Source organism: Erinaceus europaeus, chromosome 11 (assembly GCF_950295315.1).
Source record: "Erinaceus europaeus chromosome 11, mEriEur2.1, whole genome shotgun sequence".
NCBI lineage: Eukaryota > Metazoa > Chordata > Mammalia > Eulipotyphla > Erinaceidae > Erinaceus > Erinaceus europaeus.
Genome location: NC_080172.1, coordinates 55,449,346 through 55,471,932, shown reverse-complemented (window position 1 = coordinate 55,471,932; position 22,587 = coordinate 55,449,346). Strand labels below are relative to the sequence as shown.

The window sequence follows — 22,587 nt, the reverse complement described above, 5'->3', positions numbered from 1 at the left end:
CATGGCGCAAAGCACAGGGACCAGCATAAGGATCCCGGTTCGAGCCCCCGGCTCCCCACCTGCAGGGGATTCGCTTCACGGGCGGTGAAGCAGGTCTGCAGGTGTCTATCTTTCTCTCCCCCTCTCTGTCTTCCCCTCTTCTCTCCATTTCTCTCTGTCCTATCCAACAACAAAGCAACGTCAACAATGGCAATAATAACCGCAACGAGGCTGCAACAACTAGGGCAACAAAAAGGGGGCAAAATGGCCTCCAGGAGTGGTGGATTCATGGTGCAGGCACTGAGCCCAGCAATAACCCTGGAGGAAACAAACAAAAAAAAAACATCCCTGCTCATCACAACCTTCATTTGTGATTTCATATGGACTATTAGAAGTAAACATTAATCAACTGTAATTACTATGCTAATAATTCACCTGAATTATTGTCAGATGCCTAACTTGTTACCCATCTTCATTTAGCCCCTCAAATCTAATCTCAACACTATTACCATGGGTCTGTAATAGTACATAGTATACCCTTGCTGAAGTACCCACTGAAGAGAAGGAAAGCATGAACAGCTTCCAAACCTGAATTCCTGGACAATGTATCCATCCAGGTATTCATTCATTCACCCCATTAGGCTGCCTGGAAGCACCCAATTCTGAGGCAGTGGCCCCTAGCCTGAAGTAGCAGTCAGCCGTTAGCTCAAAGATGTGGGAAAGGGCTGAGCACTGATAGATGGGAGCTCCCTAACTAGTTCTGACCTCAGCCCACCTCCACCACCAAATAGCCAGTTGGGACAGTCTCCACTTTACCTACACCTAGGAAATGCTACCCTTCTTTTCAAGTTATATTCAAGGGGGTTGAGAGTTCACATGGTACAGCACACTTTGCCACGTAGGAGGACCATAGTTCAAGCCCTCACATGAAAGCACCATGCAAAGGAGCTTTATGAAGCAGTGCTGTGGTTTCTCTCCTTGCTCTCCCTGTTTATCATCCTCTGGGGGGAGGAGGGGAGAATCCCCTGAGAGCAGTGTAATTATAGATACAAATCCCCAGTGAAGCCCTGGCAGCAAGAAAAAACAGATTCAAGTATCATTACTAGCCATCCCCCCAGAAGTTCTGACCCTTCTTGAAAGGCAAGAACCCTTATTTTGATTCATAAAACCTCCATTCTCAGTCACCAAAATAGCTCACCTTGACAGTGCACCTGCTTTGTCAAATGTTGTGCCCAGGTTCAAGGCCAGTTCATTAGAAATTTCTGGCACCATTCAATAATAAATTAATTTTTAAAAATATTTTTATCCCTTTTGTTGTCCTTGTTTTTCATTGTTGTTGTAGTTATTGTTATTGATGTCATTGTTAGATAGGACAGAGAGAAATGGAAAGAGGAAGGGAAGACAGAGAGGGGGAGAGAAAGACAGACACCTGCAGACCTGCTTCATCACCTGTGAAGTGACTCCGCTGCAGGTGGGAGCCAGGGGCTCGAACTGGGATCCTTATGCCAGTCCTTGTGCTTTGCGCCACATGCACTTGGCCCACTGCACTACGGCCTGACTCCCATAAATTAATTAAAAATTTAAAAAAATATATTTGTTTTCCCTTCTGTTGCCCTTGTTTTTTATTATTGTAGTTATTATCGTTGTTTTTGATTTTAGAAGGACAGAGAGAAATGGAGAGAGATGAGGAAGACAGAGAGGGGAACAGAAAGACACCTGCAGACCTGCTTCACCGCCTGTGAAGCAACTCCCCTGCAGGTGGGAACCCAGAGGCTCGAACCAGGATCCTTACTCCAGTCCTTGCGCTTTGCACCATGTGCGCTTAACCCACTGCGCTACCGCCCGACTCCCAAAAACAATTTTTTAAAAATATTTATTTATTCCCTTTTGTTGCCCTTGTTGTTTATCATAGTTATTGTTGTTGTTGGATAGGACAGAGAAATGGAGAGAGGAGGGGAAGATAGAGAGGGGGAGAGTAGATAGACACCTGCAGACCTGCTTCACAGATTGTGAAGCAACTCCCCTGCAGGTGGGGAGCCGGGGGCTCAAACTGGAATCCTTATGCCGGTCCTTGTGCTTTGCACCACCTGCGCTTAACCCACTGTGCTACCGCCCAACTCCCTAAAAACAAATTTCTTATCCATGATGTCTGGTGCAGCCAGTGGTACTATCAGACATGATCAAGATCCCAGCTGTAAAAAGACTGGTAATGGGAGTCGGGCAGTAGCACAGCAGGTTAAGCACATGTGGTGCAAAGCACAAGGACCCCCTTAAGGATCCAGGTTCAAGCCCCCCGGCTCCCCACCTGCAGGGGAGTCACTTCACAGGTGGTGAAGGTCTGCAGGTGTCTTTCCTCCCTGTCTTCCCCTTCTCTCTCCATTTCTCTGTCCTATCCAACAACGACATCAATAACAACTATAACAACAACAAAAAAACAAGAGCAACAAAAGGGAAAATAAATATAAAATATTGAAAAAAATTTTAAAGTCTGGTAATATAGGAAAAATGGAAGCTTATCAACTTTGGATATATATATATGAAAGTCACATTATCGCAGTGACATGCTCAGAGAAATCTAGCTTCCCTTCATAATCTGCCCCAATTCCCTCATTTTTCAGTTTATACTTCCACTTACAAAATATAAGGGGGAGTCAGGCGCAAAGTGCAAAGACTATCATTAGGATCCCGGTGCAAGCCCCCAGCTCTCCTACAGGCGAGTTGCTTCACAAGTGGTGAAGCAGGTCTGCAGGTGTCTTTCTCTTCCTGTCTTCCCCTCCTCTCTCCATTTCTCTGTCCTATCCAACAATGACAACAATAACTACAACAATAAAACAAGGGCAACAAAAGGGAATAATTATTTAAAATACATATTATGACCTTCTACATCCCACAATGACCTTGGGTCCATACTCCCAGAGGGTTAAGGAATAGGAAAGCTATCAGTGGAGGGCATGGGATATGGAGATCTGGTGGTGGGAATTATGTGGAGTTGTACCCCTCTTATCCTATGCTTTTGTCAATATTTCCTTTTTATAAATTAAAAAAGTATATATATATATACACACACACACACACACACACACACACACACACACGCAAGGGTCTGGAGATATATAGTAGTTATGTGCCTTATCATGCATGAAGCTCCAGAGAAGGCAGACCAGTGTTATGGTGTCTTTCCCTCTTCGTATCTACCCTTTGATTTGGCCCCTGCACTGCAAAAATAAATAAAAATATAACAAATAGTTATCTTTGTGCTGCCCCTTGGATAAAGCAGCATACTATACATTGTGCTCTGCATGTGACTTTCTGCTTTTAGTTAAGTCTTAGAGCTCTCCACAACAGTATGTAGTCATCCTCATTCCTTTTGACTACTTAGTACTGTATTATGGAGGTCTGCTTATTTGTCCATTCTATACACTTCCTTACAGATGAATATGTGTCTTGTTTTCAATCTACTGTTAGTACAAACAGTGCTGCAATAGTTTTGTGCTTATTACTTCAAATTTTGGCAAGTATAGCTCCAGGAAATTCACTATTTACAATGACCCTAGATATTGATTTCCATTTTTATAAACTAAATATAAATAGTGTGTAAGAAAACAGTTGCTATTGTGCAGTGGCCCACCAATTGTGACAGTATATTACATTTAATGCCTTCAAAATAAGAAATAAAACACCCTCACTGCTACCTTGCCTTTTATCATAAATACACTGACAATTCATAAGAGAAAAAGGACAGAAATAACTTTGGCCAACGAAAACACCACAAAAAAATTAAGAACGAATTTAGTTTTATTGTCTCTATGCATTTGAAAACTCTAAGGACCAACACAGAGGTAAAAAAAAATTCTGAAAAAGTTACACTTAAAAGAAAAAATATCCACCCAGAGGGGTTAATGTGCCTTAGCCCCAGGGAGCTATAGTAACTCCAATTGGTCCAAGGAATTAAAAAAAACATGGAAAGCATAAAACAGAAGGAAAAAGGATACAAAATTACTGAGGGAGAGGGCCTCGAAGTGGGCCACGAGGAGGGACTGGGGGCCGGGGAGTGGGTCTGGGTGGAGGGAGTGGCCCCCGCTGGTAGCCATAGGGTGGGGGTCTTGGAGGGCCAGTATATCCATGAGGGGGCATCAGCGGAGGAGGTCCACGCATACCATGGGGGGGCATTGGACCTGGGTGACCTGCAGGAAGAGAAATTAAGTTAGTGAAAGCAAAACTGTATACTAAGATAAGAGAATGGAGGCAGAGGACAAAGGAAAAGTAACAATGATATTAAAGTCTGGAGAAGAAGAGATATGAGAAAGAAAACAAAGAATATATCATATAAGAATAAGGGAGGAGGTAAGGGCCTACTTACCCATAGGAGATCCAAATGGAGGCCCTCGGGGGGGCATACCCATTGGCGGGGGTCCAGGATGAGGCATTCCAGGTGGTGGTCGGGGTGGTGGTTGTCCTCCAGAGCCTGGGGGTCCAGCATGGGGGTGTCCTAAACCATGAGGGCCATGGTGGGCCAGCTGCATCTGAGTCATCCCTATAGAAACAAAATGGACAAAGCGAAGTCAAAAAGGAGATAGAGAAAGTAGGGGAGAGAGAGCGAGAGAGAGAACAAGGAAGAGAACAAAGAATATGGAAACTTAGGCTGGTACAAAGCACCATTCTTTCTTCTTTTTTTTTTTAATGATAAAGACAGGAGAGAGAAAGAACCAGATATCACTCTGCACATGTGCTGTCGGGGATCAAACTCAGGACCTCATGCTTGAGAGTCCAAAGCTTTATCACTGTGCCACCCGCCCCCCCCCCCCCCCCCCCCGGACCACACAAAGCACCATTCTAACAGCATAAACCAACTGCCAAAAAAACTCCTCACCCCACCATTTTCAGCCAATCTTGGATGGACCTTAAAAAATTCATGTTAATGGTCCGGGAGGTGGCGCAGTGATAAAGCTTTGGACTCTCAAGCATGAGGTCCCGAGTTCGATCCCTGGCAGCACATGTGCCAGAGTGATGTCTGGTTCTTTCTCTCTTCTCCTGTCTTTCTCATTACTAAATAAATAAAATCTTTTTTTTTAATATTTATTTTATTTATTTATTCCCTTTTGTTGCCCTTGTTGTTTTATTGTTGTAGTTATAAAATCTTTTTTTAAAAGAAATTCATGTTAAGTGAAGTAAGTCGGAAACAGAAGGATGAATATGGGATGATCTTACTCTCAGGCAGAAGTTGAAAAACAAGATCAGAATAGAAAACACAAGTAGGACCTGAACTGGAACTGGCGTATTGTACCAAAGTAAAAGATTGGGGGGGGGAGGGGAATACAGATCCAAAAAGGATGACAGAAGACCTAGTGGGGGTTGTATTGTTATATGGAAAACTGGGCAATGTTATGCATGTACAAACTATTGTATTTACTATCGAATGTAAAACATTAATTTCCCAATAAAGAAATTTTTTAAAAACCCAGCTCTTCACCCATTCACTTGTACTTCCATGACTTTGGCACTACAATTTTGCTATGCAAATGTCTAACAAATGGAATGTTAATTCTTTTATATATATATATATATATTATTTATTTTCCCTTTTGTTGCCCTTGTTGTTTTATTGTTGCTGTAGTTATTGTCGTTGTTGGATAAGATAGAGAGAAATGGAGAGGAGGGGAAGACAGAGAGGGGGAGAGAAAGATACACCTGCAGACCTGCTTCACTGCCTGTGAAGTGACTCCCCTGCAGGTGGGGGATTCTTAGGCTGGTCCTTGCGCTTTGCGCCACACGTGCGCTTAACCCGCTGCGCTACCGTCCAACTCCCTGGAATGTTAATTCTATTGATACAATTTGGAAAGCTAACAAAGATACTGTCTGGTAGTGCTCAGTGTGAGCTCCTGGGTTTGATTTCAAGCACACCAGAAGCAGTACTAGATGCAGGTGTGTGGGTATGAGTGGGTGTGTGTATATGCTTATGTGTATACTTCATGGGCAGTAGAGGAGTATTTTGATATCTCACCTCCCCCCACACAAAAAGTAGAATAAAAGTTGGGCCAGGAGATGGGTCATCAGCACTGTACAAGGGGGAGGCCCTCGGTATCATTCCCTAGCACCAAATACAAGGACTTTTTAGGAGGACAGAATTATCCACCTAAAAATTAGAGAAAGGAACATTACAGTGTGTCAAACAGTATGTGTTCCAGAAAAACCAATAACGCAGCTATCAGAAGTACACTGCAGCCATGGGATAACTAGGGTGAGAGCAAGCTCTCAATAGTCTAGCATTGCTATGGAAACAAGTTTGGGTTTTACTTGTAGGCAGAAGGAACCACATGAATTTTAAGCAAGAGTATATATGAATACCTGTGTTTTAGAAAACTACTCTGTAAAAGTGGATCAAAAGTAGAGAAAATTGGACTCAAATTGTCAGGAAATCAGTACAGTACATTAGGTGTGAAATAATGAAAGCATGAGGGTCTGAACTAGGACACTGGTAACAGTGGCTGGGGAAAGAGATAGAATAAGGTAATGGAGAAAAATCAAATGTAGTTTCTAAATTTCTGAATTCAATTCCTCCAGGCAAAGAATACTAAAAGAAGTTGTTTAAAAGGGATGGGGAGGGTGGAAGTTCTGTTAACTACCAGGTTTAAGGCTCTATGTTACTAGGTAGGAGGAATCATTGCACAAGTAAGAGAAATGAGAATCAAACACAAACACCTAGGCACAAGCAGAGAAAAAAGGAGTGTATTACATAGGCTAAGATTAGATATGTGAAAAAGCAAAGCAAAGCAAAGCAAAACACGCAAGCATCGAGATTTTCAAAATGAAGGACATATCACTGTCAAGTACAGCAAAAGGTCAAACCAGATAGATGCAGAAATGTTCCCTAGTTTGACAATTAGGTCACTTCTTTGGAGTGGAAGTTAGAGGAGAGAATGAAAGAAAGTTAAGAGAAGTAAAACCCTGTGTCTAGATTATTCTTTGGAAAAATTGAATGGAGACAAGAAAGCTGCTGAGATAAACATAGTACTCTGCAAATTTGTGCTTTAGTTATCATGTTTTACATAAAGAATGCCTGAAGGATATGAGAGCTTTGGGATTATTCCTTATTGCTAAGGAATAGTAGCCGCAGCATAAGGGGGCTGGGCGGTAGCGCAGTGGGTTAAGCGCACGTGACACGAAGCGCAAGGACCTGTGTAAGGATCCGGGTTTGAGCCCCCCGGCTCCCCACCTGCAGGGAAGTCGCTTCACAGGCAGTGAAGCAGGTCTGCAGGTGTCTAGCTCTCTTTCCCCTGTCTTCCCCTCCACTCTCCATTTCTCTCTGTTCTATCCAACGACGACATCAATAACAACAATAATTATAAAACAAGGGGAAAAAAAGGGAAAGTAAATAATAATAATAAAATTAAAGAACAGCAGCGTAAGTGTTGATAGAACTCTTCTACCAAGCTCATGCCTCCCTTTCTCAGTAAAAAAGCACCTACCAGGATGGGGCATTCCACCCGGTGGGAAAGGGTGTGGATGTGAATGTCCATGTGCAGGGTGTCCAGCTCCTGGGGTTCCAGCTGATGGGGGGCCATGTCCTCCAGCTCCAGGAGGCATAGGTGGTGGAGGCATGGCTGGGGGTATCCCAGGTGGAAGGGCTCCAGGAGGTGGCACTGGGGGTGGGAAGGAGCCAGGAGGAGGCATGCCTACAGGGGATATGAAAGAATAGTTAGTGACAGTGAGATGTTATTTCTAGAGAGCCCAACTTTAGAGTTCTGGCCTCTCAAGGCAGGATGAGCGCTTTCCCTCTTTCTCTAGCTCTCTAAAGTCAGTAGCAATGTTAAGCAATTCAATTCAAAAAACTTATTCACTATCAAACCATCACTTCTTAGTTCTCAGTTCTCCCTCACTACTCACTGACCTACTGCCTGCTTTTCAGGTTCTTCTTCCTATCCACTGTCCATCCCCAACCCAGGACAAACATATTTTCAACCAAAAGCTTTACCTGGTGGAGGAAGCCCAGACCCCAATGATGACACCACAGGATTGGGGGCAGAAGGTGGAGGGGGTGCATCTGCAAACAGCTGGTGGGGGCGATCAGCCTGGGAGAGTGGGTTCTGGGCTGCCAGAAGTCGCTCAGCTGCTGAGCCATGGCGTTCACCCTTGGAGTCCTTCTTGAAGGCATAAGAAACAGTGATAGGCCGGTTACAGAGGTACTGCCCATTCATGGCCTCAATCGCTGCATCCGATGCATCAAACGAAGCAAAATTAATAAAGGCATAACCTTTGGAGTTGCCTGTGTCAGGGTCTCGCATAATCTTGGGGGTTTGTAAAATGACCCCAAAAGCACTGAAAGTATCATAAAGTAGCTTCTCATCAATCTCTGGGTCCAGGTTTCCGATAAAAATGTTGGCCCCCACATCCAGGTTTTTGTTGTGAGCTGATGCCTTGTTCACTCTTATTGGCTTCCCATAGAGCTTGATCATGTTCATGATCTTAATGGCATAGTCAGCATCCTCCTCGCTCAAGAATTCCACAAAGCCATAGCCTGGAGAAGTGGAAGAGAGGGAAACAACTTCAGTGACTGACAATGTGGTATAACTCATCCACCTTTGTGTTTGAGCACACAAAAAGAACAAGAAATAGGGGCGAGGGGTAGAAAGCACAATGGTTATGCAAAGACTCATGCCTGAAGCTTCAAAGTCCCAGGTTCAATCCCCCACACCACCATAACCCAGAGCTGAGCAGTGCTCTGGTAAAAATAAAAATAATAAAGAACAGAAAATAATAACTCCGTTTAATTTAAGAATAGTTTCAGATAGAGCCGAAATAGCTCAGTTGGGAGAGCGTTAGACTGAAGAAGAATAGTTTCAGAAACACTGACACAGGTTTTAGAGAATTTTTTGCGTTGCTCATTTCAAAATAACTGTGAATACTACTGGTCCCCTCCTGGAGTAGTTTGTCCCCTCAACACATCAATGCACCTCCTGCCACATACTCACCTTGGTGCTGACCAGTAACTCTATCCTTTGGCATGTGGGTGTTGACAACCGGCCCTGCCTGGAGAAACAGCTCCCATAGCAGCGGTTCGCTAACTTTCTCGTCCAGGCCCCCCACGTACACTGTGGCATCTGGAGAACAGGAGTAGGACGGGAGTAGGATGTTGGGACAGCAATGGTATGACAGGAAAGAAACATGAAGATAGGACCCACGAGGGGGAGTTGGTGATGAAAAATGGGTTACCGGAGCAAAAAGGGGAAAAAAGTAACATTAAATAATATCCTTACACTTCCCAAGAACAAAGTAACATTCTGAAGTCAAACTTAGAGATCTTCTGCAAATGCTATCTTTGTGGGGGTTTTTTTTGTTGGTTTTTTTAAATGAGGAGTCAGCAGGAAACTGGACAGAAGATAAAAAGTTAAACCTACAGGCCTCAGCCTGCACCTGACCACAACGCTCCCAGCAGAATTGGGGGCCAATCTTGAGCCTGCCCGGGACTACCCAGCCTTCCATCCCGGAGGAATCACTTCTGGTGCTAGTCTGGACCTCCCAGTCTCCCCTGGCCCACTCTGGGATGTTCCTTTCACTCACCCTGGTTTCGTTCGGAGATCGGCCCGGCCGCCATAGCTAAAGAGCTCCCGCCGTCTCCAGGGAGCGATTCCGCCCTCTGACCTCAGTCGCTACTTCCACTTCCGGGGCGAAGGCAGCCGTGGAGCGGAAGCGGGGGTTGTGTAAGGGGAGGAGCCAGAAGGGGTCGCGGCCATCTTAGAAGCCGCGGACAGTGTTACGTGTTTTGGTGGTGTTTCGCCCCCGCGTCCTGTGTGGAGGCAAGTCTGCGAGCGAACAGGGTGGGGAAGGTAGGACAGAAAACACAAGGCCCTCTCGAGTCACTGCAAGACGTGAAAGGATCACGTAGCCCCTCCCCCAAATGTAAATCCGGAAGCTAAGGGAAACCCATCACTTCGTACATGCCGTGTACCCTAATGGCCCTTCTTTCGTACACAGAGGGAACTGGCTGCCTGCGGGCGCAGAGGCGGCTCTTCCCGGCGGGGTGTGAGGTGCGAGAGGTGTTTGGTTGCGGGTGTCTGTGCCAGCGCAGCCGGAGAGCCTGAGTCTCAGTCATCACAGATATACCCAGAAACTTAACAAACAGGTGATGCAACACTTAAAAGATTGCAGAAGATTTTCTAGTTCTTGATAAAAAACCAGATGTGTTGCCCCATCTGTCCCTTCCCCAAGTTACATGTGAATTCTGCAGATCCTCACTTTATGTTACCTTACTCCTTTGGCAGTAATCTAGTGGGTCCCATGTTTTGAGTCACACCCACCCACCACACACTTTTACCTAGGATTTTAAAAATATTTTAGCTTTATATTTTTAGTTATTTTAACTGATAGGACAGAAATTGAGAGGAAAGGAGGATAGACAGACCTGCATCACTGCTTCACCGCTCAAGAAGCTTCCTCCCTGAAGGTATGGAGAGGGGCTTGAACCTGGATCCCTGTACTTAACCAGATGTGCCACCTCCCAGTCCCTATTTTTATTTTTTTAAATTTATCTTTAATGAAAGAGACAGACATTAGGGCACTGTTCCGCTTATGCTAGTGCTGAGGATTGAACCTGAGACCACGGAGCCTCAAGTATGAGTCTTCCACATAACCACTAAACTACCATAGCCTCCAGGGTTATTGCTGGGATTCCGTGCCTGCACCATGAATCCACTGCTCGAGGAAGCTTTTTCTTTTTTTTTTTTCCCTTTTGTTACCCTTGTTTTAACCTTGTGGTTATTATTGTTACTCCCCCACCCCCGTTTTTTTAACAGGGAACAGGAATATGAACTCGGGGCGAGAATGCACCATACATAGCCTCCAGAACTCAGTTTTCTCTTTTCTTTCTCTCCTTTTTTCTTAGAGGAGAGACCACAGCACCACTCCACCGCCTTTGTTGCTCTCCATGGTGCTCCCTTGGAGTGTCAAGGCTCCAATCCAAGTAGGCATGGTAAAGTGTGGCTCTACCCAGTGATCCTATTTTTCCAGCCCTCCTACCTAAGACATTTTGTTCAGGCACAGGAAAATGCCAACACCATGTATAAATACTGTACTTTAATGAGCTCCTTAAATAAAAATGTCATACAAAAATTTACAATTGGAAAAGCCGGTGTGCCGGTGTCACGCCATACCCGTGGAAACTATAATGGAAGAAACAGGCATTGGAATTAAAGAAGCAGAAAAAGGAGGTAAAAATGAGGTCTGCTTGGCATCTTGGTGTTGAAGAGCAGCATCTCTGTCGTTATATATATACATATATTTTATTTATTTATTTTAATATGTGGAAAATCAAACCCAGGGCCTCACATATGGAAGGCATTCTGCTCACTGAGCCACCTTATGGCCCTGATCTCACAGCTTAAGAGAAAGAATGTTCCTGACACTGTATTTTGTTGTTGTTAATTCCTCAAATCCCAAGACTTAAAACAAGAATTGAAGGTTAACACTATCTATTTGAATGGGTTTGTTTTTAAGTTTGTGTATGAGCTAGAGTGTAAGGCAAGAAGATCAGATGAGAAAAATTGCAAGAATTTCATAAGAACCCTCACCCTAGACTACGTTATACAAGGCCCAAGAGAGCCAGTAATTTCTTTTTTAAAAAATATTTATTTATTCCCCTTTGTTGCCCTTCTTTTTATTTTTATTGTCTTTGTTGCTGGATAGGACAGAGAAAAATGGAGAGAGGAGGGGAAGACAGAGGGGGAGAGAAAGATAGACACCTGCAGACCTGCTTCACAGCCTGTGAAGCGACTCTCCTGCAGGTGGGGAGCCAGGGGCTCGAACTGGGATCCTTGCTCTGGTCCTTGCGCTTTGTGCCACCTGTGCTTAACCCTCTGTACTACTGCCTAACTCCCTAAGAAAGCCAGTAATTTCAACAAGATTGGGAGAGATTGGTATTTGGGTCTCTTTTCTTTCTTTTTTTTTTATAATAATTTTTTAATTTTTTTAATATCTGTTTATTCTCTTTTGTTGCCCTTGTTGTTTTATTGTTGTAGTTATTGTTATTGTTGTTATTATGTCGTTGTTGGATAGGACAGAGAAATGGAGAGAGGAAGGGAAGACAGGGGGAGATAAAGACAGACACCTGCAGACCTGCTTCACCGCCTGTGAAGCGACTCCCCTGCAGGTGGGGAGCCGGGGGCTTGAACCGGGATCCTTACGCAGGTCCCTGCGCTTAGCGCCACCTGTGCTTAACCTACTGCACTACCACCTGGCTCCGGTCTCTTTTCTTTAAATGATGCTCAGGAGTTATTTATTCTTGGTGTCCATTTCCTTAATAGCTCCTGAAGATGGGCTAGCTCATCCTGGAGGCCAGATATTGTGGGAGCTAAGAGACCCATCTGTGGAGAAAGACAAAGGGGAACAGTATTATAGCTCTAGCTCTTTAGATGTCAGGTACCTTTGACATCTTTACATATCTCTTCCCCTCCAACTATGTCCTAGGTTCCACTTGATCTAAATCACAAGCCGTTTACTTAACTTTCCCTTCTGTCGCACCTCCCTCCATACAAATAAGAACAGTACTTTAGGGTGCTGGGTGGTGGTACACCTGGTTGAGCGCACGTTACAATGCACAAGGACCCAGGTTTGAACTCCTGGTCCCCACCTGCAGGGGGAAAGCTTTGCAAGTGGTGAAGCAGTGCTGCAGGTGTCTCTCTCCCTCTCTATCACCCCTTTCCCTCTCAATTTCTGGCTGTCTCTATCCAATAAATAAATAAAGATAATAAAAATAATTTTAAAAGAATAGTACTTCACTTCCTAATTCCCAAGCCCCTTGCTTTCCTAGGTCCTAGAAACATCTGCTTTCTCCTAGAATATCTGGTGCAGCAGTCAAGCCCCTTCTCCCACTTGTAATTACTTCCTTCCCTTCTCACCTGGATCTCAGGCCTTCCCCTCAGGTAGCAACGTTTCCAGAGCTTGATCTGGGGTCCCAGACATCTGGGCAACAGCAACCCCGCAGGTAAAGGGCAAGCACCCCAGTGTGAGGGGAGCCCCCACTCCTGATCAGCCATGCTTTCAGAGGAGATAGCAGGTCGGGGGAACCAACGAGAAGAGATTGCCAGCATGGAAGAACTGTCTCTCCAAGGACAGAGCTGATTCAGGGGAGTCAGGGCCCCTCTAGAGAAGAGCCACACAGAACTGGGGGGTCCAGGAACCGTGAAGCTTGACTAAAGAGGAAATGGAAATCAAATGACCATGTAGAAACCAGGTGACCTGTTTTTCCAAACTAGGTCAGGAAGGAATGTCCAACTGCCACCCACTTAGCGCTGCACTAGTGAGTGAACTACAAGGCTCTCCCTTTGACCTCTCTTTTATATAATCATTAGGCTTTAAACCTAGGCCTCAGGACTGATAAAAAATTGTTTTAGGGAAACTTGTAAAATATATACATGGGACAGATTAATAAACAGGTGAGGGTAATAAGGATATTATTTACTATTTTATGATTTCTGTCTTCATAGGTATAAGCATGATTAGTAAATGCTACAGAATAGGGAATTCCTTGGGGAATGCAGATACTCTCTCCACTTCTCTCCATTTCAAAAGATATGAGAAAGCAACAGGAATTGAGGAAATTTAGACACCTCACCTGTTGTCTGGGGAGCCAAGAATCTGGACACGATTCTGGGTCATAGCCAGGATTATGGAATTGAAGTCTCTGTTCATTGCTGTAGCGTAAACTCCAGTTCCAGACAGACAGCTGTGGGTTAATTGAGTCCCCCGCTGGAAGCTGACAGTATCCTGGAGTGTAGACTTTCGTATAAGAGTTGGACTAGACACAGGAAGCAATGAGAAGGATAGTTAAATAAAATTTACAGATATTCTTTCTCCCCTCCCAAGGCTAAAGAGAAATGAAATTCACTTCTTACTCCAGAAATCAGATATGGGGTGAAAGTTCAATTCTGAGGCTGAGCACTAACCTCCCTTTTCCCCTCCCACAGAACTCACATTTAATAAATCAAGACTAAAATTCAGAGAGTACTCAATGAAGGGGGGAAAAAAATGAAAACCGGAAGTCACCAACCTGTCCACTCTGCTTTCCACGCTCCCAGGGAGTATCCCTCAAGAATGTAAGAGTATCAGGAACCCTGACGCTATCATGAAGAGCAAGAAGGAAAAACTCAGAGAATTCAAACTCAGCTGGAAACTGCTGGAGGAGCTGCCAGACGCAATCCAAGAAGAGGAGGAACACTGGGGCCTGAGAAGAGGGAAACTGAAAGGTTGGAAGGGATGTGCAGACCTAAATAGGAAAAGGAACAAAGTGGTAGAGGTGTAGGGTCACGGGAATAGGGACCACTGAGGTCAGGGATTGGAAACTGAGTTGAACTGTGTCTCACTCACTGGGTCTCCCGTCAAGCCTGGGCTCTTCTGACCTGATATACTTTCAATGGATTATACTTTATAGCTTTCTCATCCCCTTGTTTATTTAGTAATACCCCCAAGACCTCCCCCAAACATTCTCACCTCTTCACTGGCTGTAGTTTCCCCAAATCGTGTCAGGAAGGGATGTCCAGCTGCCACCCACTCTCTTTGCACTAGTGATTGGAAGCCAAGCAGAGTTCTGGCTTCAGGGGCTGAAAGCAGCTGGACGAGTGAAGAGAGGAGGCCATTGAAATCACGATCACTGTGCTCTGGGTGATAAAGAGGGAGAAGGGACAAAGAAGGAGGAGCCAAGGTACTAGAACAAAAGAGAAGAAGAAAGGGAAGCATGGTAAAAAGGGAGGCACGGGGAAAGTTGAAGGTAGGTAGGATTGAGAAGGAACATAGAAATAAAGAGAAAATAAAGACCTTGAATGACTCACTTAATAGACTCCCCCTGGAGAAAAGCAGCCAGCTTCACATGCAGGAGGAGAATCTTGTATCTCACACCAGCTTCCACATTGTCCGTCCCACCCCAACCTCATTCCCCATCCACTGATGGAAGAATGGGAAAAGAGGACTGAGAGCCCTACTTTTAGGGACTGAAGTTTAGTGGGGAGTCACAGGTAGCCACAAAAGATAAGCTGGCACTCTCGGGCAGTTTCTAGTGGCAGAAGAGAATGCTAGCACTAGAAGGGGACAGGGGAGCTTTATTCTTCCTCCTCAAGCAAATCCAGTTAGGTAGATAAAGGCAAAAAGCAAGGACTGGAGTGCCATGGGTTGACTCAAACTTACCTTGAAGAACTACAGAGCGAACCCTGGATGTAACTAAGACTGTAATGTCACTGGCCTTTCGAAGACAAGACCTGGAAGGGCAGGTGAAGAAAAGGAATGAAGAATGTAAGAATATAGGAAGAGAGTGGTGGGTCAAGGAATGAAACAGATGGACTCCAAAACTCTGCCCCTTTTCCTAAGGAGCAGCAAATACATCTTAGGAAGCTAAGGGAAGAATAGAAAAGACATTTAGGTGTCCAAGTTAACAGAAGGTTAGAGGAGCTGGAACTGTAAATCATAGCTACTAGAAAGAGGGAGTACCTGATATAGTCCAACCACCGTGTTCCTTCCAGGACTGATAGCCATTTATCCTCAGCTGCAGATGAATCTGATACAGAATGGGGGGTTGGGGTAGAAGGACAAAGAGATCAAAATACACATTTCCAGGTTGTTATCTTCAAGTGATAAATTAGGTGGTAGTTGCCTCGGTCTAGAGTTAGGAATCTATGGACATGAGTTTTTGAAAATTAAATGGTGAATGTAAAACATTGCTAGTGGCAGGGTAGTGACACATCCAGTGAAGTGTACACATGACCATGTGTGAGCACCTAGATTCAAGTTCTCATACCCCACCTGCAGGGGGAAGCTTCAGGCACAGTGGAACAGTACTGCAAGTATCTCCTGTGGACTGGCAAAATAGCTCATTTGGATACTGTGCTTGCTTTGTCATGGGCACAGCCCAGGTTTGAGTCTAGCCCCCACCTCACTTAAAGAAGCTTCAGTGCTATGGTGGCTTTCTCTCTGTCTAGCTCTGTCTCTATTTGAAAAAGTCAGCCTTGTGTGGTAAAACCCAGTGATGACAACAACAAAAATTTTTATTTATTTATTTGGTAGAGACAGCCAGAAATCAAGAGGTAAGGGGGTGATAGGGAGAGAGAGACACGTGCAATACTACTTCACCACTTATGAAGCTTTCCCCCTGCAGGTAGGGACTGGGGCTCGAGCCTGGGTCTTTGTGCACTGTAACATATGCACTCAACCGGGTGCACCACCACACCCCAGTTAATGTTATATTTAGAAATTTTGTTGTTGGGAATTGACTAGAAAACTATACTATCAATAGATCATTTATAGCAGGCAGAAGAGAAAACTATCTTAGGATAAGCAGGTCTAGGGTTGGGAGGTTAAGAGGTCAAAGGTTACTCTCACCAGGCTGGCAGAGGGTTCTCAGCTTTGAGTGCGCAAGCTGGACATCTGCAAGACTGGGCAGCTCATCCATTGTGTCTACCAGGACTACATCTGAATGCCCGGCCTGGAGCATGGACTCCACAGCTCTAGAGGGGGCAGGGAGTCAAAAAGTAAAAGGAGAAGCTAGCCCTAACCATCTCTCTAATCGCCAAATCCCATCATCAAACCTTCCCTCACCTGATGTCCTCTTTGTTAGGGTCACTGGCTGTACAGAAGCCACCAGAGCGGAGAAGGTCACTGCCTGCAGGGTGGTGCCAGGATAGGCGCTGCACAGTGAGAGGGTCTCACTCACAGTGAGTGTGAGAAACTCCCAGCCCTATCCCATCCCTGGTCTCCCTGTGTCCTCACAAGGCTCCCTCCCCTTCACATTGCCCCACCTCCCCACCCATGACCCTTGGGACGCCAACTATTACCATGACCCTCACACTAACCGGTCCACGGCTCTGATGGAAGTGGCCAAATGTTCTCCTGACCTCACTGTCCAGAGTTCGTTTAGGGACCCAGAAGTAACGGGAGAGGCTATGGAATTGAGAGGGCACAATGTGGCTTAGTGACCTAGTTATAATGCAAAGGTGTTATCACAAGAAAGCTGCTCATGAAGGACTATTCCAGGGGAACTTCAACTATGAGGTAAGCAGGATAGTTCTGTGGATGTTCTAAGAGACCAGCATTTAAGGGAATCTTTTTGAGGATGAGAGAAACATGGAATAAGTTGAGAGGATCACCTGGTGGCTAAGTCGAACCTCTCGTTGACAGTACTGACCCTCCAGTCCCTGGCCCCCTGTTTTTTCCGCTCAGTCTCCCAGTCTTCTGATGTCTCCAGGAGGGGGATAGGTGGATTTCTGGAAGCAGAACTCTGGCCTAAGGCAGGAGAGAGGCACAGAGGAGGAACCAGAAGCATACCTTCTTAGCTCTTCTGTCTCCAGGCAGCCTTTGCTTTTCCAGACTCCGTACCCTGTCCTTACCTTCTTCCCACGCCCTTACTCACCAGCCTTGCTCAGGATTATCCCCGCATACTGTTGGCCTTGGCTGCTCTGAGCTTTGGCTTTGACAATGGCCATGGTCACCTATGGAGAAAGACTACTGTATTGTTTGGTTTGGACTAAAGAAGTGAAAAGCAAGGAATTGGGCTCAAGTATGATTCCACTCTCTGCCACCAACACAGAACTGCAAAGACAGTTCTGAATGAAGGACACTGACACAGTTCATGGGGACTGGGGTAAGAATGCACCCAGAACCACAAAATCTTTTTTTAAAAAAAAAAGTTTATTCTTTTTTTTTAAACTTCTTTTATTCAGTTTTTTTTTAAATACTTATTTGTTATTAGATAGAGACAGAGAGAAATTGAGAGGGAAGGGGGAGATAGAGAGGAAGAGAGACAGAAAGACACCTGCAGACCTGCTTCACCGCCTGTGAAGCGACTTCCCTGCAGGTGGGGAACTAGGGGCTTGAACCTGGATCCTAAGCGGTCCTTGCGCTTTGCACCATGTGCGCTTAACCTGTTGCGCTACCGCCTGACTCCACAAAATCTTAATTCTAGGAAGAATTGGAGAAATAATCATATTCAAACCTATTCTGCTTTTCAAAGGAAGAGACTTGTACAATCACCCTGACAGTCATCAAAGCAGGGATAAAATTCAAACTGCCTCATTGTCATTTGCCTCAATTTTTTTTTTTTTTTTTTTTTTTTTTTTACCAGAGCACTGCTCAGCTCTGGCTTATGGTGGTGCAGGGGATGGGATTGAACCTGCATAACCATTATGCTATCTACCCTCCACCTGCCTTTTAAGCTGTCCTTGAGGAGAAAAGCAGAATGATGAGGGAAATCCAGGGTGTTAGGGAGAACTGGAGTACCAGGGAAAGGACCCCCCAGGTTCAAGGAGAGATGGTGTGCTTAGGTTGGCTATCCCTTACCTGAAAGGCTTGAGGCTTGAGTCCTCCAGCTTCAAAACCAACTCTGAGCAGCCGGAAGTCTCGACCGTGAATCAGAATCTCCTCAGGGATAAATTTAAGCAAAGACCCAGGCCGGAGGAGCTGAACCCGGGACAGGCCACTCACTGAAGTCAAGGGTTGGAGATCAGATTCCCCATAGGAGAAACTATTCCAACCCTTCCTACCCCTGACTGTCTTCTGAGTATAGAGGAGTATGAGGAGGGGTTCCAACACAGCCCTGAGTCCCTCCACCAAAACCCACTTACCAGCCTCTATCTGCCCAATGTTGACCAGAGCAAAATCGTATTCACTGCTCAGAGGAGTATCCTAGAGGAAGCACATGAACTATGTATGCTAAAGACACTGGAACTCTCATTTTCCTACCTTGGCAGCCCCTGACCTTCCTAGAGATAGTCCCCACTTACCAGTGCACAGAGTTTAAAAGCCAGCCCTGAAGTCTAACTCTCACTCATCTTCCCTAGAGTTTGATAAACTTTTTAAAAAAGATTTTATTTATTAATGAGAAAGACGATGAGTGAAAAAGAAGCAGACATCACTCTGGTACATGTGTTGCCAGTGATTGAACTCAGAACCTCATGTTTGAGAGTCCAGTGCTTTATTCACTGCGCCACTTCCTGGATCACAAGTGTGCTAAACTCTTTTAGTGCTCTACCCGCTTCCCACTAACTGCTCCTTCCAGTGCCCTAGCCGTCTCACCTGACTCCGCTGCCATCCACAGGGCTGGAAGGTGACCCTCAAGTTGGTGCAGATCAGGGTTCCAGGCAGTTCAGGTTCCAGCCCTTTTCTTATCCCAGGCGCCCAGGCTAAGATCTGTTCCCCTGTGGGGACAGAGAAGAAGCAGGTGGTGACTGTTGTAGCATTGCCCACACCTGTATATGCCCACTTCTTTGAAATTGGAGGTTTTGTTATATTTAAAAATTTGTTTACTTGGCTCTGGGGAGACAGTATAATGGTTCTGCAAAAACCTTTCATGCCTGAAGCTCTGAGGTCCCAGGTTTAATCCCCAGCACCACCATACCAGAACTGAGCAGTGCTCTGGTCTTCCTCTCTTTATCTCTCTTTCATTAAAAATAAATATTTTTTAAAAATAAATAAATTTATTTACTTTATTAGCATGATAAAGAGAACTAGAGCATAAGTCTGACACATACAATGCTGGGACTTGCACTCAGGGATTCAGGCATGCAAGTCCAGTGCTCTGCCCTTTGTATACCTCCCAGGTCAATGAGACAGGAGGTTTTAAAATAAGATTCTTCCCTAGCTCTACTAGATCATTTAGAAAAATAGTATTTGCATTCTCTTACTCTAGAGCCCAGGATAATGTCTGGCATATTGCAGACACTGAAACATTTCTTGAATAAGTAAATGAGGAAAGGGGCAACAGAGTCAAGAAAACAGGGCCAAAAGCTCCCAGCCAGCTCTGAACAGAGAGAACAAGCCTCAGACAGATGTACTTGAGCCAGGAGAGGAGAACAGAGGTCTCATGGGTGAAGGTATGAAACAGTTTGAGCAGGGTGAAATTTGGAAAACTCTTTGGAGGTCAGAAGTATTAGGTCATTACCTGAGAGACATCCAGAAGTTAGGCAACTGCCAAGCTGATTTCTCCTGGGCTCTGGCATTCCACTCCCTTGGATAGACTTTGGTGCAGAGAGCTAAGAAGGGTAGAGGGATAATCCCTAGGCCTCTCCAGACTCTGCTAGACTCTGGGATTACCTCTGCCACTATCTTTGGAGGCCTACACTGGGACTCTCAGAGGGGAAACTAAGATCAGTGGCTATGGGGAAGCTCAAGACCCGTCAGGGATGGCAGACAATGTAGGGAGGGGCTGGTTAATGGATAATGAAACATTGAACTTGAGACTGTGAAAAGACAGACCAAGCTCCATCAACCAAGCTCTAGTAGTTGAGAGGGGACACACCCTCTTCCCAGTCCTTTTCTCCCTGGTCTTTTATAGCTACATCATACCTGTACACCCCTCTTGCCAACCACCCCCAAATTCCTTCTCCTTACCCCCAATTCTGGGTTGTCCTTCTGGGGGGCGATGTTAAAACTGTGGCCCCGGCCCCCCCACCACATTTCTCTGGCTCCATCCGGGGGACAGAGCAGCTATGGTGGGGAGACCTCAGAAGATACTCAAGTCCCTGGGAGAGCGGCTGGGAGTTGTGGCTGAGTTGGGGCAGTCAGGAAGAGAGGCAAAGGGAGAGATGCATTGAGGTGTATAGCAGGACTTGGGGTTTTTGGGAAGGTGTGTCCTGCTCAGCTGAAGGAGGCTCCTCGGAAACTTCAGACTGGGAGCAGGCTGCAGAGATGCCCAGCCCCTTAAAGGAGAATGCACACTATTTGGGGAAAATGGAAGAGCCTGAGAAAGGTGATAGCCAATTCCCTGCCTTATCCCATCTCAGATCCTATTCTCTTCCTGTACCTGAACATTGGACCCAGTGAGGGGAGCAGCAACAGGGATTATTGAACTGGAATTGTCTGGGTTACTCATCTGGATTCTCAGTGATGGTTTTTCTCGGAAACTAGTTTTCCTTTTTTCTTTTTTTTCTAGCTTCTTAAAGGGGGCAGTGAGGTGGGAGGGAATGGAGATGCAAAAATAGTTCAGGCCTCCTGAAGGCCTTGCCCAGGAGACTTAACAAAAGTAGCCAAGAAGGAGAAATACTTGGAAACTGGAAGTCAGAGCGGGCTTTTGTCTGGGAAGGTCTAAGAATTTATGAGGGTGGTGAGTTAGCTGTATATCCTTCTCTAGGGAACATAGCAAGTCACTTATGTGAAGGATATGGGTGGAGATGTAGAGAAACTGAAAATCTCCAGGAAAGGTAGAGTAAAGGTTAGTATGTTTACAGCAGGCTGGATATGGGGGGGGGGGAGTGGAAGCCCAAGGAAAAGAGCTTATCACCTTATGCATCGAATATACACACAACCAACTAGAAATGAGAACCCGATTCAAGTGCATGACCCTCTCTGCAGCCTAGACACCAGATCTCCAAATTAATGTTTCATGATCACAGCTATAAAAGCCGAGGGTTAGAAACCTCTGTGACAAGCCCTCTTCTCTTTCCCATCCTTCACCCCCACCCCAAGAAACAAAAGGTGCAGGTGGGGGATACCAGTGAAAAAGTAAACTGAAGCTGAAAGTGACCAGAGGAGAGAAATGAGGGGGAGGAAAAACCAAACTACATTTCAGTATGAAAAAGACAGGAAATGAAGTACAAAATAAAGAGTTAATGAGTTGCTGTTTTATTGATTTTGAGTATACAGAAGCAGCAGCTTTAGGTGAGGGCTCCATTTTCCAAACTGATACACAACTACCCCCCACCCCTTCTGACCTCAGTTTTTTAAGTCCCCCATCTTGGCTGCAACTGTGGAAATAGGAAAGCTATTGTGATGAAGGAATCTATCTGCAACAGCGAAGCACATACCTGCTAGGTGGCCTAGCAGCGTGACCCCAGCAATCCGGAAAATGACATCTAGCACCCACCCCCACCTGTATTCCGTGGGCCTTCACGGAGTAGCGGGGAGGGAACCACACATCGGGGGTCTGTCTGTCGTAATAGGAAAGAGAGAATCAGAGCATGGGGGGAGAGAGGCCGGGGAAAATAAATGGATGACTTGGAGCACCCAAGCAGAAATGCAAAGGGGACAGCAGCTAAGGGTTTAGTAGCAGGAGGCCCACCGCCGGCCACCAGCGCCTCCCCATCCCTCCGGACCGCGGGTAGGGTGTGTGTGTGTGGGGGGGGGGTGGGGACTGGGAGGGAGAGTAGACAGGCCAGGGATTCCATCAGATTTTTCCATTTTCAGAATAGAATCCTGGGTAGGCTGCAGGTTTGTGCCGGGAGTAAAAGCTGCTAGGAGGGGCAGCTGGAGGAGGGAGGCGGAACTGAGTGACTCACAGCCTGAGTCATGGATCCAGTTATAAGCACCGGCCATGGACTCCCCACCCCCACTCTTCTGGGCTGGCTGGCAGCCAGTTTCCGCTCTCCTTTCCACAGCCCCCTACCCACGTGTCCAGCGGAGGGCGGGGGCATGGAAAAAGTCCGGGGTTGTTAAGTGACAAGCCTTCTGTTAATCAACTCAAGTGTAGGGGGCAATGCACCCTGGGATGTGCTGACTGATTCAAGAGCTGCCTACATGACTCACTGCAGCTGCAGTGGAAAAGCCTGGAGGAACAGAGAAAGAAAAATGTGGGTGCAAGTGATTCCAGAACTGGAAAGGACTTCTAATTCTGTCTTCAGACACATTGCTGTGTGTCGGAGG

General features: G+C 45.7%; 2 protein-coding genes and 1 long non-coding RNA gene across 9 annotated transcripts in view; 1 reads left to right on the top strand and 2 right to left on the bottom strand.

The window, feature by feature from the left end:
* Positions 1–3,756: 3,756 nt before the first annotated feature.
* On the bottom strand, positions 3,757–9,673 carry SF3B4 (splicing factor 3b subunit 4). Its single transcript, XM_007531570.3, has 6 exons — positions 9,538–9,673; positions 8,949–9,077; positions 7,952–8,494; positions 7,446–7,652; positions 4,340–4,513; positions 3,757–4,163 (listed from the first exon to the last, which is right to left on the bottom strand). Exons 1-6 carry the CDS (start codon positions 9,569–9,571, stop codon positions 3,976–3,978), a joined length of 1,275 nt encoding a protein of 424 aa, XP_007531632.1. The 5' UTR covers positions 9,572–9,673; the 3' UTR covers positions 3,757–3,975.
* Positions 9,631–22,032, bottom strand: MTMR11 (myotubularin related protein 11). Of its 6 annotated transcripts, none has more exons than XM_016191890.2 (17): positions 20,341–22,030; positions 19,892–19,982; positions 19,027–19,148; positions 18,576–18,636; positions 18,292–18,434; positions 17,366–17,444; positions 17,103–17,238; positions 16,809–16,896; positions 16,555–16,643; positions 16,339–16,463; positions 15,451–15,517; positions 15,151–15,221; positions 14,461–14,627; positions 14,021–14,236; positions 13,586–13,768; positions 12,870–13,163; positions 11,035–12,335 (listed from the first exon to the last, which is right to left on the bottom strand). In XM_016191890.2, the coding sequence occupies exons 1-17, from the start codon at positions 20,404–20,406 to the stop codon at positions 12,237–12,239; spliced, it is 2,097 nt and encodes a 698-aa protein (XP_016047376.1). In that variant the 5' UTR covers positions 20,407–22,030; the 3' UTR covers positions 11,035–12,236. The 6 variants fall into 6 exon arrangements, 5 of the variants coding, with proteins under 5 accessions (XP_060057759.1, XP_016047376.1, XP_007531630.1 ...); XM_007531568.3 differs by having other exon boundaries at positions 14,021–14,194; XM_060201776.1 differs by lacking the exons at positions 11,035–12,335; positions 12,870–13,163 and adding an exon at positions 9,631–9,763 and having other exon boundaries at positions 20,341–22,032.
* The window catches only part of LOC132541371 (uncharacterized), a 38,095-nt gene continuing 25,511 nt past the window's right edge, over positions 10,004–22,587 (top strand). The window contains exons 1-3 of one of the 2 annotated variants that reach the window (XR_009552574.1): positions 10,004–10,099; positions 10,859–10,945; positions 13,938–14,071. This is a non-coding gene — a long non-coding RNA (uncharacterized LOC132541371). Of the gene's footprint in view, positions 10,100–10,858; positions 10,946–13,937; positions 14,072–22,587 lie in introns of those variants that run through there. The other variant, XR_009552573.1, reaches the window with a different exon arrangement.

Coding starts and splice junctions, on each gene's coding strand:
- SF3B4 (XM_007531570.3), bottom strand. CDS start 9,571: ATGGCGGCCGGGCCGATCTCCGAACGAAACCAGG. Junction 7,653..7,951: donor GTCTGGGCTTCCTCCACCAG/GTAAAGCTTTTG, acceptor TATCCCCTGTAG/GCATGCCTCCTCCTGGCTCC. Junction 4,514..7,445: donor GGGTGGAATGCCCCATCCTG/GTAGGTGCTTTT, acceptor TTGTTTCTATAG/GGATGACTCAGATGCAGCTG.
- MTMR11 (XM_016191890.2), bottom strand. CDS start 20,406: ATGTGGTGGGGGGGCCGGGGCCACAGTTTTAACATCGCCCCCCAGAAG. Junction 18,435..18,575: donor CATTGGGCAGATAGAGGCTG/GTAAGTGGGTTT, acceptor CCTTGACTTCAG/TGAGTGGCCTGTCCCGGGTT. Junction 14,628..15,150: donor TCGCTCTGTAGTTCTTCAAG/GTAAGTTTGAGT, acceptor TTTATCACCCAG/AGCACAGTGATCGTGATTTC.